The 20,525-nt window shown below is 43.0% G+C and overlaps 1 protein-coding gene and 1 long non-coding RNA gene across 9 annotated transcripts in view; both read right to left on the minus strand.

Annotated features, from left to right (window-relative positions):
- The window catches only part of atat1 (alpha tubulin acetyltransferase 1), a 49,920-nt gene extending 43,734 nt beyond the window's left edge, over nucleotides 1-6,186 (minus strand). For all 8 annotated transcript variants that reach the window (XM_084031605.1, XM_084031601.1, XM_084031607.1 and 5 more), the window contains exon 1: nucleotides 5,792-6,186. In XM_084031605.1, coding sequence (XP_083887731.1) covers nucleotides 5,792-5,883 — 92 coding nt within the window. In that variant the 5' untranslated portion in view covers nucleotides 5,884-6,186. The remainder of the gene's footprint in view (nucleotides 1-5,791) is intronic.
- The window catches only part of LOC311027569, a 224,310-nt gene that overhangs the window by 195,377 nt on the left and 8,408 nt on the right, over nucleotides 1-20,525 (minus strand). The gene's annotated exons all lie outside the window — the stretch shown is intronic.

Genomic DNA, 20,525 nt, shown 5'->3' on the forward strand with positions numbered 1-20,525 from the left:
GGTGTTTTGCCTCAATTTGTCGCAGTGATTTAAAATCCTGATGTTGGTGGGGTTTTTGTTGCTGGTTTTGGTACTGCATGTCCTAACAGCCTACCAGTAAACATCACAGCAGGGCAATTCAATTGTGTTTTTACCATTTACCAAACATGTGACTAAATGCTACTGATAAATTTAGCCTTACAAAAACATTAAAATGTAGCACAGTTGTAGTTACAGAGGCAATAAGTCCTTGAATGTGAGTTAAACATGCTGAAAGCAGCTTTTAATGTCTTAAACCATGAACAAACAGAATAATCTTGAAGACTGTACATTTTGTCATACTTTAAGTATATAAATTACACAACCAAATCAAATAATCTTAATTTGAGCATAAAGATTTTACATTACAGTAGAAAAGTCTCCAACGTTTGATATTGGATAACAGTTTGTCTCTATGCTCACATTTTAATGTTTTCGTAAGGCTATATTTATCAGTAGCATTTAGTCGCATGTAAGTCTTTGGTAAATGGTAAAAAACACAATTGAATTGCCCTGCTGTGATGTTTACTTGTAGGATATTAAGACATGCAGTACCAAAAACGGCCACAAACCCCCCCCCAATATCAGGATTTTAAAAAATCACTGCGACAAAATGAGGGAAAACACCCTCCCGATTTTTTAATAGGATTTTAAAAAGAATATGATCTTTCAAAAAAAGTAAGTTTGGACCTGATACTTGTAGTCAGTTTTTTGGAATATGACTCTGAAGTTGGGCAAAGATGTGTTCACTTCCATTTTTGAGCCTTAATATCTGTGAAACTAATCATCGGAGAGAAACCATATTTTGTAGAATGTTTAAGCTAACACCAGAGATAGAGGCAGAAGTGATAGAAGGGTCATTCCGTGTCATTTCATCAAATGCCTCCCACCTGACCATCTCAGAATGTCCTGAAAAAATTCAAGTACAAAGACACACTTGTTAATAGGACAAATCCAAAATATTAGGTCCCTACTTTCAATAGTTGTCTCATGAAACATCATTCAATGAAGGGTAGTTTAGACGGTTTTTGGCATCATGCTCTGAAAAGCCATTTTTAAACGGCAATATCTAGAAAACTATCTCACCTGTGGCCTTCAAAATTTCTACAGTGTATATCTGTTACTAAACGCCTCCAGACATGGAATATCAGGGGTGTAGCTCAATGATAACCTAGTATGGTAGGTACTTAAAAAGGGGCTTGTTGAAATAAAGTAGTACATTTGAAGGATGGCTGAGCTCCCATTTTTGCAGATAAAAGACTTCTATCACTTCTGCCTCTATCTCTGGTGTTAGCTTAAACATTCTACAAAATATGGTTTCTCTCAGATGATTAGTTTCACAGATATTAAGGCTCAAAAATGGAAGTAAACACATCTTTGCCCAACTTCAGAGTCATATTCCAAAAAACTGACAACACGTATCAGGTCCAAACTTACTTTTTTTTAAAGATCATATTCTTGTTAAAATCATATTAAAAAATCGGGAGGGTGTTTTGCCTCAATTTGTCGCAGTGATTTTTTAAAATCCTGATATTGGTGGGGTTTTTGTGGCTGGTTTTGGTACTGCATGTCCTAACAGCCTACTTGTAAATATCACAGGAGGGCAATTCAATTGTGCTTTTTATCATTTACCAAAGACTTACATGTGACTAAATGCTACTGATAAATTTAGCCTCACGAAAACATTAAAATGGATCACAGTTGTAGTTACAGAGGCAATACGTCCTTGAATGTGAGTTAAACATGGTGAAAGCAGCTTTTAAGGTCTTAAACCATGAACAAACATAGCAAAATATTGAAGACTGTACATTTTGTCATACTTTAAGTACATACATTACACAACCAAATCAAATAATAATCTTAATTTGAGCATAAATATTTTACATTACAGTACAAAAGTCTCCAAAGTGCGATATTGAATAACAGTTTGTCTCTATGCTCACTATGAGGGATCACACATTTTTCATCTTTTAGATCCAATTCCTTAGTCACATTCATTAATTTGGCAGTGACTTTACAAATAGTCTAATGTACATCTCTGCTCTATTGTGCTCATCTTTTTTTATGGCATACATGGACCCAGTTTCTGTAGAGGGAACGTCAATCCTTGCAATTCTATGCTGCAGTGGGACATTGCACATGTCTTCTCTTCTTGGCCAGTAGAAACTCTTGGCAGGGCCATGTGGGTGCATGAACTGAACCAGTACATCTTCATCTGAAACATCTCTGATACTTCCTATCCACCATTTCTGATCATACACACAACTCACATATTGTCTCATAGTGAGCACAGAGACAAACTGTTATTCAATATCAAACTTTGGAGACTTTTCTACTGTAATGTAAAATCTTTATGCTCAAATTAAGATTATTATTTGATTTGGTTGTGTAATTTATATACTTAAAGTATGACAAAATGTTCAGTCTTCAATTCATTTGTTCATGGTTTAAGACATTAAAAGCTGCTTTCAGCATGTTCAACTCACATCCAAGGACGTATTGCCTCTATAACTACAACTGTGCTACAATTTAATGTTTTCATAAGGCAAAATTTATCAGTAGTATTTAGTCACATGTAAGTATTTGGTAAATGGTAAAAAAAACACAATTGAAATGCCCTGCTGTGATGTTTACTTGTAGGATATTAAGACATGCAGTACCAAAAACGGCCACAAAAACCCCACCAATATCAGGATTTTAAAAAATCACTGCGACAAATTGAGGCAAAACACCCTCCTGATTTTTTAATATGATTTTAACAAGAATATGATCTTTAAAAAAAAGTAAGTTTGGACCTGATACGTGTTGTCAGTTTTTTGGAATATGACTCTGAAGTTGGGCAAAGATGTGTTCACTTCCATTTTTGAGCCTTAATATCTGTGAAACTAATCATCGGAGAGAAACCATATTTTGTAGAATGTTTAAGCTAACACCAGAGATAGAGGCAGAAGTGATAGAAGGGTCATTCCGTGTCATTTCATCAAATGCCTCCCACCTGACCATCTCAGAATGTCCTGAAAAAATTCAAGTACAAAGACACACTTGTTAATAGGACAAATCCAAAATATTAGGTCCCTACTTTCAATAGTTGTCTCATGAAACATCATTCAATGAAGGGTAGTTTAGACGGTTTTTGGCATCATGCTCTGAAAAGCCATTTTTAAACGGCAATATCTAGAAAACTATCTCACCTGTGGCCTTCAAAATTTCTACAGTGTATATCTGTTACTAAACGCCTCCAGACATGGAATATCAGGGGTGTAGCTCAATGATAACCTAGTATGGTAGGTACTTAAAAAGGGGCTTGTTGAAATAAAGTAGTACATTTGAAGGATGGCTGAGCTCCCATTTTTGCAGATAAAAGACTTCTATCACTTCTGCCTCTATCTCTGGTGTTAGCTTAAACATTCTACAAAATATGGTTTCTCTCAGATGATTAGTTTCACAGATATTAAGGCTCAAAAATGGAAGTAAACACATCTTTGCCCAACTTCAGAGTCATATTCCAAAAAACTGACAACACGTATCAGGTCCAAACTTACTTTTTTTTAAAGATCATATTCTTGTTAAAATCATATTAAAAAATCGGGAGGGTGTTTTGCCTCAATTTGTCGCAGTGATTTTTTAAAATCCTGATATTGGTGGGGTTTTTGTGGCTGGTTTTGGTACTGCATGTCCTAACAGCCTACTTGTAAATATCACAGGAGGGCAATTCAATTGTGCTTTTTATCATTTACCAAAGACTTACATGTGACTAAATGCTACTGATAAATTTAGCCTCACGAAAACATTAAAATGGATCACAGTTGTAGTTACAGAGGCAATACGTCCTTGAATGTGAGTTAAACATGGTGAAAGCAGCTTTTAAGGTCTTAAACCATGAACAAACATAGCAAAATATTGAAGACTGTACATTTTGTCATACTTTAAGTACATACATTACACAACCAAATCAAATAATAATCTTAATTTGAGCATAAATATTTTACATTACAGTACAAAAGTCTCCAAAGTGCGATATTGAATAACAGTTTGTCTCTATGCTCACTATGAGGGATCACACATTTTTCATCTTTTAGATCCAATTCCTTAGTCACATTCATTAATTTGGCAGTGACTTTACAAATAGTCTAATGTACATCTCTGCTCTATTGTGCTCATCTTTTTTTATGGCATACATGGACCCAGTTTCTGTAGAGGGAACGTCAATCCTTGCAATTCTATGCTGCAGTGGGACATTGCACATGTCTTCTCTTCTTGGCCAGTAGAAACTCTTGGCAGGGCCATGTGGGTGCATGAACTGAACCAGTACATCTTCATCTGAAACATCTCTGATACTTCCTATCCACCATTTCTGATCATACACACAACTCACATATTGTCTCATAGTGAGCACAGAGACAAACTGTTATTCAATATCAAACTTTGGAGACTTTTCTACTGTAATGTAAAATCTTTATGCTCAAATTAAGATTATTATTTGATTTGGTTGTGTAATTTATATACTTAAAGTATGACAAAATGTTCAGTCTTCAATTCATTTGTTCATGGTTTAAGACATTAAAAGCTGCTTTCAGCATGTTCAACTCACATCCAAGGACGTATTGCCTCTATAACTACAACTGTGCTACAATTTAATGTTTTCATAAGGCAAAATTTATCAGTAGTATTTAGTCACATGTAAGTATTTGGTAAATGGTAAAAAAAACACAATTGAAATGCCCTGCTGTGATGTTTACTTGTAGGATATTAAGACATGCAGTACCAAAAACGGCCACAAAAACCCCACCAATATCAGGATTTTAAAAAATCACTGCGACAAATTGAGGCAAAACACCCTCCTGATTTTTTAATATGATTTTAACAAGAATATGATCTTTAAAAAAAAGTAAGTTTGGACCTGATACGTGTTGTCAGTTTTTTGGAATATGACTCTGAAGTTGGGCAAAGATGTGTTTACTTCCATTTTTGAGCCTTAATATCTGTGAAACTAATCATCTGAGAGAAACCATATTTTGTTGAATGTTTAAGCTAACACCAGAGATAGAGGCAGAAGTGATAGAAGTCTTTTATCTGCAAAAATGGGAGCTCAGCCATCCTTCAAATGTACTACTTTATTTCAACAAGCCCCTTTTTAAGTACCTACCATACTAGGTTATCATTGAGCTACATCCCTGATATTCCATGTCTGGAGGCGTTTAGTAACAGATATACTCTGTAAAAATGTTGAAGGCCACAGGTGAGATAGTTTTCTAGATATTGCTGTTTAAAAATGGCTTTTCAGAGCATGATGCCAAAAACCGTCTAAACTACCCTTCATTCAATGATGTTTCATGAGAAAACTATTGACAGTAGAGACCTAATATTTTGGATTTGTCCTAGTAACAAGTGTGTCTTTGTACTTGAATTTTTTCAGGACATTCTGAGATGGTCAGGTGGGAAGATTTTCAGAAATTTGATGAAGTGACACGGAATGACCCAGATAAGATAAGATAACCGTGTATTAGTCCCACAGTGGGGACATGTCGGGCGTTACAGCAGCTAAAGCGGACAGTGCAAATAAAAGCAAAAGCATCAGTAGCAGATGCAAAATACAATAATAGTAGATTAAAAATGGCAAAAGAGTGTCCGATTTTAAGCATGTCCCCTTAAATTCAGAAAGCTTGGAATGACATTGTCTCTATCGAGAGATGGTCCTGCTGTTGCCAACTTCAGATACAGATAACATGGTCACTTGCAACACAATGAAATGTAGACGTTCTTGCTGACTTACCTTCCTGCTGGTTTACGACCTGTAACGAGGGTTTGGTCCAAGACGGAGACCCTCTCGGAGAACAACTGGTTAATCTCAAAAGGAAACTCCATGTTAGCCCTCAGACAGGTGAGCTGGACAGTTCTAGCTAACGTGAGTTAGCAGAGGTAATACAGACAATGCCAGTAGCCGTTAGCAGAGCTCAAGCAGGTGATTCACTAGCTAGCGAGTGAGCTAACGGGCTGTTCACAGTTCACAGAGCTCAGAACAACAGTTAGCTAGCTGCCAGCAGGCCGAAGACACGAGCATTTCAACCCGAGTTTGACGAACTAAATAACGCTCAGTGTAAGTTGAAAGAAAGGCAACTACTATATACATTGTCGCTGCAGCACCATTGTGTCGTGTGTCACTCTCTGGCAACATAAACCGTAATGTGTGTAAAAGCCGCAATGAGGTTCATCCACTATAACTACTACGTTAATGACATGTCTAATTATTTCAGAGTGAGAAAAACGTCAATATATGTTGGATGATACGGGTAAATACATAGTAAGCAAACGTTTACTCCACAATGTAATTTTACCCAAAGCCTTAGGGAACATTTTGTTCAGGTATTACGGTAAAATGGATGACGCTAGTAGGAAGCTACTTTTTTTTTTTTTTTTACTTTATTGAAAGTTGCCAGCACATACAAATTCATATAAACAATACAATTATGCTGGTGTAATCTTGAGAACATAGAAATAGAACAAATTACAATCAAAGGTAAACTGAGAGACATGAAAGGTGGAAAAAAAAGAAAAGGAGAGCGAGAGAAATACATTTACATTTAGGTAATTTAGCAGACGCTTTTGTCCAAAGCGACTTACAATAACTACTTTTGTCAAAAGAAGGAAACAAAGAAACCACAACGTATCATTGCTGATAAAGTAAGAGCTAAAAATAGAACAAGTGTTAGGTCCTCATCTGAGTAAAGTAGTACCTTAAGAGTAGGGCTGAGCAATTTTATTGATTCTGCGATATAAATCGATATTTTGTTTCCCAATAAAGTATCGATTTTTAAGCCGCTAGTATCGATACATAAATCCCTTTCATATCCCCCGTGTTTACCCCCCCGTTCGCTCTGCAGGAAGAGCGATTTGGTCCGCCAGCCGCTAGTGTCGCTGTAGAGCAAGTTACCCGTCTAGATACTCTCTTTGCACAGACGCCGACGTCTACCTCTACCTGTTTGCGGAGTTGGAGCGAGGAGATTCAAGAAAATGGCGGCGAATATAAATCCAGCACCTTCGTGCTTAAAAGCAGACATGTGGGAGCACTTTGGGTTTAAAAAGGAAGAAGGTATAAGGTAATTGTAATACTGCACTTTTCAAAGGCTTGTAAGATACACATCTTTGATTCATTTTGTCCAGCATTTGCAAGCTGTAGACTCTCTGTCCAGTCAGACACATATTGTGTAATTGATGGTTTTAGTTTTCAGTTTAATTTCAAGTAAATGGAACACTCACAAGATGTCACCAAAATCACACTGTACCTTTTAAATCTTTCAGAAAATGATGTGAGAGTATCGAATTATATTGTATCGTATCGAATCATATCGTTGACTGAATATCGTGATATATATCATATCGTGAGCTGAATATCGTATATCGTATCGTATCGTGAGATTAGTGTATCACTACAGCCCTACTTAAGAGCAACAGTGCTATGATCATAGGTGTGCTATAGGTAAGGTTTTTTTTTTGGGGGGGGGGGGGGGGGGGAGTGTTAGTGGGTCATAGAGTCGAGGTGAAGAAATAAAAAATAAAATAGAATACAAATTTTAAAAAGTGCGAGGGCAGTTTACGTAAACACTTTACGTAAGTACAACATACATTAAAGTCCCAGTCGGCAACATTTTTTTGATCATATTCACCCAAGCCGACACTATACTCCGATAGAACAACATAAATCATCCGGTTTTAGAAGAAAAAAAAGCGCGCCTCTACGTGCACCTAGAGCTTGTTGTTTGTTTTGCAAAAAATCAACAGAGCCCGGATCATCCTGTCCAATCAGCACGCAGGGCTGTGTTTGTGCACACACAGAGCCCCTCTCCCCTCGGGTCGTACCACTATCACAGGAGGGAGGCGGAGGGAAGTAGCAACAAGCTTCCAATTCCTCGGGTAAAAACCGAAACGAGGAGGTCCAAAACAACCAAGGAAAAGAAAACACCGGGAAATGGGAAAAAAAGAAAGATTGTGAAGGTGCCCGTGGTAAAACGAGAGTCAACATTGGATCCGCGTTTCAAAGGTGGCGTGATCTAAGGGATTTCAAAGGGCACAAAGTCGAGTGGAAGGAGCTCGGTGGTCGTGGGGGAGGAGCGTGAGAGTTGTAAACATTCAAAATCTGACAGAGTGCCCTTGATCCGCCTGACTTGCCGACTGGGGGTGCAGTCGAATAGTCTTTTTTGCTTAGGAAGGTTCCTAACTGAAGAAGTGACCCGGAAGTAAACAAGTGGCCGCCATGATAAGAGCCGTTCGGATTCTCTAAATGCAAAGGAAAGGAGCTCCAATACTTCCTTTCAGAGCTCCTTTAGCATAGGATGCAACGGACCTTCCTATACGAAAGGAAAGGAGATTACGCTGACCCACAATTCTTTGCGAGAGCAACATTTAAAGTGCCGCACACCTCGGCCGTTCATGAAAACAAACGATGTGCCTATTTGCATATTTAACAATTACTTTCATGCAGACATATAGTAATTGGAATAGTGATGATAAATGTGTGTGGACAGTGATAATAAGTGAATGGTATTTTTTATTTATTTCAATCATGTTACAAACTTGACAAAAACGAAACTAAAATCACAAATGAAATGTAAATACAGCAAACGGTCAAACAGGAAGGAGGAGCTATTGGACCTGAAGCTGGTCAGTAAACCAGCTGTTGATAAAACCAACATGGGGAGAAGTGGACGACGCGTTTTTTGTAGTCCATTTCTGTAGTTTCTCCAGCGCAGACGCACGTCAATCGCCGGTGCCGATCATCAGCTGTCAATCATCAGCGGCCGTGTTATAATGACATAGCTTAGTGAAAGTCTCGTCGGATTTTCTAAGCACCGCGGCCAACTTTTCCTAAATCCTTTTGAGTTCTCCTATCGCCTTTCCTTAACCCTGTGACGTTTACTCCAAAGGTCAAGGAATAGGAGTTAGGAATAGGAGTTAGGACCTTATTTTTTGACTATTCGACTGCACCCTGGGACTTTAAGAGTTTTCATAGCTTTTTTGTCATTTGAGGGGAAAATCGTTGAGATATACTGTTCCATTTCTTTTATAAACACAGAAAAAATAGTTTTTTTGTTTGTGAATTAACACTTATGAATGTGAAATTTAGCTAACAGTAGAATGAGATTAACAAGAAAGAAAGCGTTCTCATCTTTGCTACTGTGATCACAACAACCAAATAAAACATCTTTATAATATCAGACAAAGTCTGGGAAAATACAAGCAGCTATAAATTGATTAATTTCATTCCATAGTTCATGAGTAAATTCACAGTACCAAAATAAATGAGAGCATGTTTCAGGAAGAGATTCGCAGAAGGAGCATTTTACATCAATGTTATTCTTCAATTTTTGTAAGAAGTGTTTGACTGGATAGAATCTGTGGATCAGCTTAACCTCTCGTTACAGCAGCGGCCCTCATGCGGGCCGTTTTGCACTAGTTTTCGCTTCATTCCGTTTAATCGCATATTATTTTAAATGCGTCTGCGTCATATTACACATCATTTGAAAGCTACGAGTCTCGCAAATCGAACAAAGTAAGCCGTTTTAGGCTCACGGAAAACACATCAAAAGCAAACACAGCATGTGTGCAAGGAGTGCACAGAAACAAGACCAGCGTTCCCTACCTTTCGAGCTGTCTGGATTTTGTCCAAAAACAACATATAGCATGCTAATCCTTATATCCAGAGAACGGTAAGAGTCCAACGAACAAAAGTAGCCACTTCGTTTAGTCCCACGAGCACGCTAACTCCGGTAGTCATCCATAACACGCCATGTGTTGACGTTGTGAGTTTCTGAACAAAATATTGTTTATAGCTAGTTATCGCTCTTCGATGACGGGCGAACAACAAAACTTCGACGATTCTGCGATCCGAATTGGCTGAAAAATCTGTCCATCAAGAGAGCCAGTGCTTCACTGGCTCTCGGCTGACCAACCACGAGAATCCCCAGGCAGAGAGCCAATAGGCAGAGGAGTACATTTTTGACTGAAAGGTCTTAGTGTCAGTACTCAGTGTCAGTAACACTTAGAGTAAATCTGACACTTGCAGAAGAAAATTCAAAGGGTTATCTTTCAGGAATGCTCAGCTTTGTGCCTGTAGTCATAGGGGTTCAAAAACAGTAACCATTTTACTTTGGGTATGTCGTTTTCAGCCTTTTCTTCAAAAATAGGACGGCAAAGTAACGGTTCCTTTACCTTATTAGTTAGAAGAAACTTCTGTGGTAACGACCAAGCTTTTTCCCAATTGATATTACTAACAAAATTGCTCCAGTAAAAAGTGGCTGTAGGAGCAGAAACCAAATCCCCCTGAAACAAGGCTCTCACTTTTGAAATCATACCTCTATTAAGAGAAAAGCAGAGTTTACCTAATGAAGTTTCTATTGGATCATAATGTGACAATGACAGGGGTGGAGAGTGGTCAGCATTCTTAAATAATACACATAAACCAGATGGGATTGCATCAAAAACTAAAGAAAATTCTTTAGGAGTTACAGGTATATTATATCGGGTGAGAAATTCAGAGTAGTTGTACAGAAGTCCCCTACTGTTAAATAACTGACTCACTAAAAGAATACCATTGTTGAACCATTTATCATAAAATAGTGACTTATTCTTGTACAAAATATTGCAGTTATTCCAAATGTAACATCTTTGTGGGGAAAAATTGTGCTTGTAGATCAGCGCCCATGCTACCTGCTGATGGAAGTTGGAGAGTTTAATCGGGATTTTCTGAATATTCTAATTACAGAGCAGAATTAATTTTAGGCCACCTAGATGGGAAAAGACATGGTGAGAGATAAAGTTCCAAATAGAGGTTGGATTTTTTAGATATTGTTGAATCCAGTTTATTTTAAACTTATTATTGAGAGAGCTGAAGTCTATAAAGTTTAGTCCACCTTTGTCATATTCATTTAAAACAACAGATTTTCGCATGTAGTGTGTTTTGTTTTTCCATAAAAAGTTGCTGAGCATTCTATCAACAGATTTACAATTATGCACAGACAATGACTGAGCAGCCTAGGTTAGTCATGAAATTCCTTCTGCCTTAATGAGCAGAACTCTACCCCAAAGTCTCTTTGTAGCCAGTGGTTGAGGACTTTTTTTTTTTTTTTCAATAATTGGAGTCAAATTTGAAGTGCCTCTCAGCTTCCTATCTTTAACAATCTGAACACCAAGATATGTGACAGAATCTCTCACTGGAATGTGAGAAATTGAGGACACTATACAATTATTTACTGGTAACAGTTCACATTTATAAAGATTAAGATAGAGCCTAGAGATGCACCGATCCAGTTTTCTTCCGATCCAATCTGATACTGATATCTGGGCTGAGCATATCGGCCGATACCCGATACCGATCCGATACTACTGTTGAATGAATGAACCGTATACCTTGCCATGTGACATTGCCACAGATATAAATGTACTTAGTATTATTTATTAAAGGAGTCATCACCTGGAAATCGCAATTTCTCTTGTTAAAACATGCATATCTGTGTTTGACCTCAGTTGAAACTTGCCTGAAAGGCTGGAGTTTGAAAGTGGCGCCGTTTTTTCGCTTCTGCTCTTTTTCCGAACAGGAATAGCACACAAGGGTGTGCATTCCTAAAGCACGAGATTTTGATTCTGCGCCTTCGGTGACGTCACCGTGGCGGCTACTTGCATAAGCCCACCCCTCTTTCACCACCCAACCCCGCCCCGTCCGCTACCTGAAATCGCCGAAGCGCCGCCATTATGTTTTGGAGTCTGCATGCAGGCAAGCCCCCCCGGCTCTGTCCTTCCTGCGGCGAATCAACGCGCGCCTCATTACATATTATACAATGCACATCCGGACCAGTCAAAACCTCGCGCGTAATCTCGCGTGATAAAATCGCGGTACGAAAAAGGGTCAGAACAAGCTCAATGTTTGATTAAAATTTTTTTTTTTTTTTCTAATAAGTTTTACGAATTGATCCAAAGCGATCCAAGGGGGGCTGGATACGTATAAAACCAGGTGATGACTCCTTTAACAAATAACAAAGTGTACATTAGCAGCAAAAATAAATAAATAACACTTGTTACCATGGCAAGTGCACTGCAAATTTTAAAATGTAATAAAGAATATAGCAGCTGCCTGAAACCCAACAAACAATGGCTTAATTAACCGGCGCTTGCTCCATGTTGCTCTGTGTTTGCTCATCACTAGCTGCTCTGCGTGATGACGTAACCAGCGTTGCAAACATAGAATTGAAGTGACTAGATCGCTGTAACTGTATTGCTGAGTATGATATTAATAAAAATGAAATGACTTGATCGGAAGGCTGGATCGGCCTCATTCATCCGATATCCGATCCAGCTAATTAGTCAATATCGGAGCCGATATCTGATCCAGGTATCGGATCGGTGCATCTCTAATAGAGCCCAGATGCTTTGGAGAAGGACTGGATAGTTTTGACTGCGACTGACACTTGAGAGGCATCCTTAAGTAGTAAAGCTGTATCATCTGCCAGCTGGCTGATCATTATTTCCCTATTGGCAATAGTAATACCTTTTAAAGGGCTGGCTTTGATCTGTTGATTAAGAAGTTGTGCAGCTAGAAGAAAGAGGTATACAGACAGAGGACACCCTTGACGGATGTTGCGATTTAAAGGAAATCTAGGAGAGGTGCCGTGACCTAGTTTAATAGAGCCATTTCCATTTGTGTATAATGTTTGAACTGCTTTCCAAAAGAAATCGCCAAAACCGAATTTGCTTCGAGTTACCATCATAAAGTCATGCTCTAAGGAATCAAAAGCTTTATAAAAGTCTAAGAAAAGAATATAACTGTCATCTTGAATAAGATCTGAATAATCTAATATATCTAAAACTAACCTTACATTATTAGAGATATGTCTGTTTTGCATGAAACCTGATTGACATTCATCTATTATGGTATCTAGTACAGATTTCAGCCTGTTAGCTAGTACAAGTGCAAACATCTTGTAATCGTTATTTAGTAAGGATATTGGGCGCCAATTATCTAATATGATCTTTCTTAGGTTTAGGAATGAGCGTGATCAGACCTTGACATAATGTAGGGGGGAGTGAACCTGTCTACTTTCTGCATATACTTCTTTTAGAAATGGGGCTAAACTTTCACAGAACTGCTTATAGAATTCAGCCGTAAAGCCATCTATTCCAGGTGATTTATGGATCTTTAAATGGTTTATAGCGTCGATGATTTCAATATAATAGGGCGATTGCAAAAAATACTCTGCTTCACTCAGCTGATTAATATTAGAAATAGAGTCAAAAAAGTCAGAGCTAGATTCAGGGGCGGGGTTAGGGGATGGCTACTTGGGCTCAAGCCCCGGATGTTTTTGCTAAAGCCCCCAATGTTTACAGTAGGGGCGAAAAAGCGCAACGCGGTTTATGTCAGTCTCCCTCCCCTGACCGCACCGGAGTCTGAAGATGAGCTTTCCTGCAGTGCTGGAGTCCAACAGAGAGGCAGCAGCAGCGGGAAAGTAACCTGCGTTCATAGCCTGCCCTGCCGAGAAGAAGTGTGTCCTCTCTCTCTTTCCTGTGTTGATGACGCCCGCGGGTTCAAATCGACACGTCAGATGGACGTAGCTACATGATGGACAGAAGAACGTTTTTCTCGGCGGCGGCGCAACGAGGAACAATTAACGACCAACGTCGGAACAGATTTTTTAGGTCAGTGAATGTTAAGATTAACACTCGGTGTGTGAAAAGTTAGAGACTGACAAAGTAGGAGCTTTCAAGCGCACAGGTGGCCGAGTGGTGCGTTCATGAAATACGCACATACGCAGCCGACCCTGGTTCGAATCCAGGCCGGAGGTCTTTTGCTGCATGTCACACCCCCTCTCTCTGCTGTGTTTCCTATCTGTCCACTGCTAATAAAAGGCGTCTATGCCAGAAAAAAATCAAAAGTTATAGTTTTTGCTAGATAGTTTTCATTACCGTCAGTTGTAATAACAGTCAGCATATGCAGAATATATGCCAGAATTTTGCGCATACATCTTTCGCCTCTCTGGGCTAAGCCTCATATCTCCCATAATCCTAGATCCGCCCCTGGCGCCCTTGTTAAGCGATAGTGTAGTTCACACCAGACGTGGAGCGCCGCGAATAGGTGTGGCCGTCCCGCGCCGTGAAGCAATCGTTTCGCCGTCTGCTCTATTTTTTTGAGCATGCGAGCGATCGCGTCAATTCTGGCAGGAAATCACACAAAGAAACACGAGACAATCCGGTCAATTTTCAAAATAAAAGCAATTTTCAAAATAAAATACCGCGATAAACAAATGCGATATGTGTACTCGCACTGGGAAACAGGAAGAGAAAATTAATTTAATAAATGTGAAGAGTAGATAAACAAATATGTGTATTTCAACTGTATATCTACACTACTACTGTCTACATACACACTCTGTGTGTGTGTGTGTGTGTGTGTGTCTGTGTGTGTGTGTGTGTGTGTGTGTGTGTGTGTCTCTCTCTCTCTCTCTCTCTCTCTGAACGGATAAATAAAAGAAGTGTACAAACTTCTTGGTTACAGAAACATGGCGTATTTATTTTATGAGGTTATGATAAAAAAAAATAGCTCTGAATTAACAACAGTTGAGCAGAAGCGCTTGTCGACTGTCACGGAGAAATATGCGTCTGGTCTGAACAGGGGGGCAGGGGGGGTCCATTTGTGTGTGTGTGTGTGTGGGGCACTGGAGGTGAGGTTCGCCCAGGGCGTCATGAAACCTAGGACCGCCACTGGCTACACTTAATGGCAAAAATTGCACTGGTCTGTTGGACTTGGTTGAACAAAAATAAACAATATTTTGTTGCTTAAATCTGGGGTATGTAATGTTGGAAAGCTAGCAAGAGAGTGTCCCCCCCCCCCCTCCCGTCACTGAGTCCGTCCAAGCCGATTCTTCCAGCATCAGCGAGACGTGAAGGCTGTGCCCTGCGCTTAGGCGGGGAGGCCGGGTGCAGAACTAGACATGAAGGCATCTAATTGTTTTTTTTCTCCGACCAATATGCACCCCTCGCACCGAAGGGCATTAAATACCCCAGCTTTAACCTTATGTATTCAGTCATTATTCAATGGTATACTAAAAATCCATGTGAAAAAAATGACTTCTCACTGTTCTCAGGTCAAATATATAATAGGTCGAATATAAAATGACCATCTTTGTCGCAGTCTGAAAACAAAACTTTCCCATTTGATGATTTCTCAAAATGCAAACACTGGCTGAACGTTCTGACCCATGGGACATCCATCCATAAATCTCTCCCCCCCCCCCCCCCCCCCCCCCCCTAAAAATAGCAGCTTTTAACTTGAAGGCACCTCACTCCTTACTAGCATTACCTTGCCATTAAAATTATATGTCCACTGTAAAAAAATAACCCAAATGAGAGAAGAAATGAAAGGTCATATTGCAAATCTTGATAACACCTCATTGGCTCACCAGTCATATTTTATATTCAATTTCAGCTCCATTTACAAAACCACGTCCACCAACGAAGAAAGCCAGCTTGTTTTCTTTACGCGCCTTTTCCACAGCAGGCCACAGCTGGTTCCTCTTGTGTCTGTCCTCTGCCGACAAGTCCTCTGCCAGCTTCAGTTTGTTGCTCTTCAGGAAAGATGATTTTTTCGCTGCACGCCAGATGGCATCGCGATAAATTCCGGAGGTGAACTGCATAATGATGCCTCTGGGTTGGTTGTTGGTCGGCTTCCTGGGCCCAAGGCGATGTACCGTATCAACGACGTCTGGTAGTTTATCTTTGGCCTCTGGAAGAAGAGCCTGGCACACCTGGATGACGTCTTTACGCAAGTCCTGCTTTTCCTTCTCCTCCAAGCCATAGAGTTTCAGGTTCCAGCGGTGGGTGTAGTTCTCCAGACGAGCTACGCGTTTCTCTCGTGTGTCACGGCCAGCTTCGTGTTCTTTAATTTTCGACTCGATGTGATCAACTCTGTGCTTTGTGGTCTTTATATCAGCACAGATAAACTCAAATGCTTCCGTGACACCTTGAATCTGTGTAGCATTTTCTTTGACCGCTTCTTTGACTTCTGCAATCACACTTGAGTTGTTACTAACCATCTTTTCCAGGGTATCCACTCTGTTGTTTATCAGCTGCAAGAGAGAGGAAAACGTTAGGGTTGTGCTACAACCCAGGTTTTACGAGTGAAGAACGAGAGTTCTTACTCATGCTACCAAGCTGTCATCGGCAGTGCTGCTGAATACATTTTATTTATAAAACTTTAACACCACCCAAGTCACGTCTTGGCCTGAGTGGCAGGTGATAGGCTACCCCGTCATGACGCGCCTAGGCCCACCCCCGAGGCCATAAGAGACCACGAGCACCTGTCCACATCACTCGTAGCAGCTTTACTTCAGCCCGCGCCCACAGCGGGACAGCAAGGCTGAAATAGTAAGAACTCTCGTTCTTCACTCGTAAAACCTGGGTTGTAGCACAACCCTAACATTTTACTTTGTTTCAAACTCGGGTTCTTACTCATGCTACACGCATACCACCACCCTTGCTGGTCATAAGAGGGCCCCCTGCAACCCGTCTGACCCAAGGAGGAAGCAACATGGGAACCATGGCAACCGGCCATGTCCTCCCTTGTTTAACAGCTTAAAAGCCGGCATGCGAATGAGGCCAAAACGTATCAGAGTCTGGCTGCGGACAATACCAAAAGGACGCGCTTGACACATCCACACTATAGTGTCTCATGAAGGTGTGCGGGCTCGACCATGAGGCGGCCGCGCACATGTCTTACAACGATACACCGCGTAAAAGTGCCCATGATGTAGAAACCCCCCGGGTAGAATGAGCCGTCAGACCATCTGGGGTATCCTTACCCAACGAGGAATAGGCTAATGCCATGGCCTCCCCAATCCAGCGAGACAAACGCTCCGTGGATAGCGCCATACCACGGGACTGAGACCCGTAACACACAAACAGCTGGTCCGAACGGCGCAGCGCGCCCGTCCTTTCCAAATATGCTAAGAGAGCCCGGACTGGACACAGTCTATGTAAGAGCTCCTCTTCTGCTGAAGCATAGATCTGAAACTAGCCCCAATATGTTCTGGCTGATAGGCCGGGTTGGGCAACAGCGTGACGCGGCGCTTATCAGCCAAAAAAGTCATGCATGAGCACTGTTCAGACAAAGCGATCAAATCACTGACTCTCTTCGCTGTGGACAGCGCCAATAATAATGCTGTCTTCAGGGAGCGATATTTCAACTCACCCGTATTGACAGGCTCGAATGGGGACCCCAAGAGCCCTTCCAGCACCGTTACTCCCACCTCGGGAACATACGCCTAACAGGCGGGCGTAAACGGCGGGCGCCCTTCATGAAGCGAGATGCCAATGAATGCCATCCCACTGATTTCCCCTCTATATCCACATGGCAGGCAGAGATTGCGGCAAATTTACTTTTAAGGAGGAAGGGGACAAGTCCCTATATCGCATACCTGATCCTCGTTATGTGTCGCACACCAGCACATAAAGGCTTGCCATTTATACGCGTACAGAGAACAGGTAGATGAGGAGCCAAGCCACCAGCTTCCACTTGTGTGGGGAAGGGTGGAAAATCTCTCCTCCCGCCTGGGTTAGGAGGTCTGCGCGCGGAGTAACCACGGGGTCCCTTGCGTCATTGCGCGCAGGTCAGCGAACCACATCTGTGACGGCCAGTATGGTGCCACCAGGATGACTTTCGACCTGGCTTCCCTCACCCTGTCCAAGACCTGCTGGATCAGCGGGATGGGGGGAAACGCATACATCCCGTCTTGTTGTCACGGGTGCGCCAGCGCGTCGTGCCCTAGTGGCGGTTCGTCGTTGTGAATGGAGAACCACAGTGGGCAGTGCGTTGCGAGCCGCGATGCGAACAGATCAATGTGCGCTTGGCCAAACTGCGTCCAAATTTCCTCTATCACCTGCGGGTGTAGACTCCACTCCGCTGGGTGAGGATTGCCCCTCGATAGGAGGTCTGCTGTCCAATTCAGCTGGCCCTGAATGTGCGCTGCTGACAGGGAAAAAAGGTGTTTGTGCGCCCACCAGTGCACCAGAGTTGCTACTTGGGTTCAGGGCTGGCGAGCGGACACTGCCCTCGTCGGTTTATGTACGATACTGCGGCAGTGTTGTCCGACCATATCAGCACATGGTGGCCCTCTATCCGCTCCGTAAATGATACTAGAGCCCGGCGGACTGCTTCCAGCTCTAGCACGTTTATGTGGTGACTTTCCTGCGCTGCCCACGGCCCGTTTACCGCGCGACTGTCGCACACCGCACCCCATCTCCACCGGGACGCATCGGTCTTTATGACTACCCTGAGAGACACCGGGCCCAGACGGTTACCGGTTGACAGTAAGAGTGGGTCTGTCCAGGCTGTCAGTGGCTGTGTAATCACAAGCCTGCGGTGCCGGTCTTTCACCGGGTTTATGTGCTGACTGATGAACCAAGTTTGGAGAGGCCGCATGCGCAACATACTAAGTGGAACCACTGCTGCTGCCGCAGCCATCAGTCCTAGCATCACCATACACTGATGCGCCAAGGCTGTGTGACTCTGGCACAGAGCTCGAGCCGTCATTTGAACACGCCGCCTGTCCCCGGACAGGCGCACATGCATTGACTGGGAGTTCAACTCCAGACCCAGGAAAGTTACCACTTGTTTGGGTACGAGGCAACTTTTCTTCCAGTTTATGAGGAAACCCAGTTCGTGAAGGTGATCTGTCACTGCTTTGGTGTGCGTAATGGCACGGGTTCTCGACTCCACCGCTATAAGTGCGTTGTCGAGATAACAGTAGATCCTTATTCCTCTCTCGCGGAGGGGGGCCAGAGCAGTGTTCACACACACCGTGAATGTCCGTGGGCTGAGGGAGAGACCGAAGGGGAGGACACAAAACTCGTAGGCTTTGTCCTGAAAAGCGAATCTCAGATATTTCCTGTGTCTTTCCACTATGGGGATGTGAAAAATGCGTCTTTCAGAGCGACCGATGTGAAATAATCCGTATGTCTGATCACTTGTGTGTGTGCTTAGCCATTTTCACTGGCAAGGGACACCGTAACACAAGCCTTCGTTTCAGAACACCTGACTGCTGTGGGACGGCGTATCCTGACAGGAGGGTGCCGTTCAAACCCCCTCCCCCGAAGGGAGTAACTAGGTCCTGCGCGACTTTCTCCATCTGCCCGCCTGTCTGGGAGGAGGCGGAGAGGGTGCGGGAGCCAGCTCAGGTCAGCTGCGTTCTGGGCAGGTTGGCTCACCTCCGTCTGTTGCAGCCTTTCCCGGGAGCGGGATGAGCTGGCGGAACGCTGGCTCGGCTGGTAGATCCGGCTGGGCTGAGCAGAAGGAGCCAGCGCCGGGTTACGGGAGTGGCACGGCATCAGCGATTTAAAGGCTGCAGAGTCTTTTTGCTGCCTTTCAAATTTATGCGCGATGTCCTGTATTGCTGGGCCGAACAGGCCCATAGTGGAAACCGGGGCATTGAGGAGCCTCTTCTTCTCCCCTTTGGACATCTGGGTGAGGTTCAGCCAGAGGTGGTGATGAGTGACCACCGAGAAGCCAATAATTCTCCCTGCGTCCTGAGCCTCGCATGTAATCATGCGTAAGGAGAAGTCCGTAGCCTTCCTGAGCTCCGTATAGGTCTCCGTGGTGGCCTTGCCTTCCAAATCCCGTAGGAGGCAGGCCTGATAAGCCTGGAGGATAGCCAAGTTATTCGTCATGGCGGCCACCTGCCCCGCCCTCTTGTACGATTATTCGGGCAACGAGGCAGTGAGCTGGCAAGCCTTGGAAGGGAGCTGAGGCTTGTGTGATGAGGAGGAGAGGTGAGCAGCCACAGCTTCTTCCAGCGGTCCAGGTGAGCCGGACCAGCGGCTTTTTTGGCGGGGAGGTTGGTTGCATAGCTGAACCTCTGAAATAAGCTCCGCTGGGGGTTCGGGCCACGAAATGTCCAGTTTAGCCAGTGCCCGGGCCATTACCTCCAAGAACTCCTTGTGGAAGGGGTCCTTCGACACAGGCCCTGTGGCGCCTCCCTCACAGCTTCCTAGCTCTACTTCGCCATGGCCGTAACCGGCGCCATCTTCCTCCTCCTCTCCACAATACTCGTCCTCGCCCATCATGGCCGACCACTGTCCGCTGTGAAATTCAGCGAGCTCCTTATGTTGCGGGACAAATTCATCGTCGTCCGAGAGGGTGTGCAGGCCTGCTGGCGTGCCGGAGGGAGGGAGGGCTGGGAAGTCCGCCTCCGTCCACAGGTTAGTAGGCTCGGGGTGAGCTGTGCTGACCACGGCGGGAGCGAAGAGTTGAGCTCGATGGTGGAGCGTCGGGAGCGGGAGCCGGGAGCACAAGAGGCAGAAAAAGGGGTTGCTTAGCGACAATTCCGCATGCTCCTGTCCTAAGCATAGGACACAGCCCGCATGGTGGTCCTTGTCGGAAATGTGCCTCCCTCAATGGGAGCAACGCTTCTTCTTAGCCTCCGACCTTCGTTACGCTAGGTTAGCTGGTGGAGTGGCTAGGCGCTAGCTGA

The sequence above is a fragment of the Eutrigla gurnardus genome (genome assembly GCF_963514095.1).
Source record: "Eutrigla gurnardus genome assembly, chromosome: 17".
Taxonomy (NCBI): domain Eukaryota; kingdom Metazoa; phylum Chordata; class Actinopteri; order Perciformes; family Triglidae; genus Eutrigla; species Eutrigla gurnardus.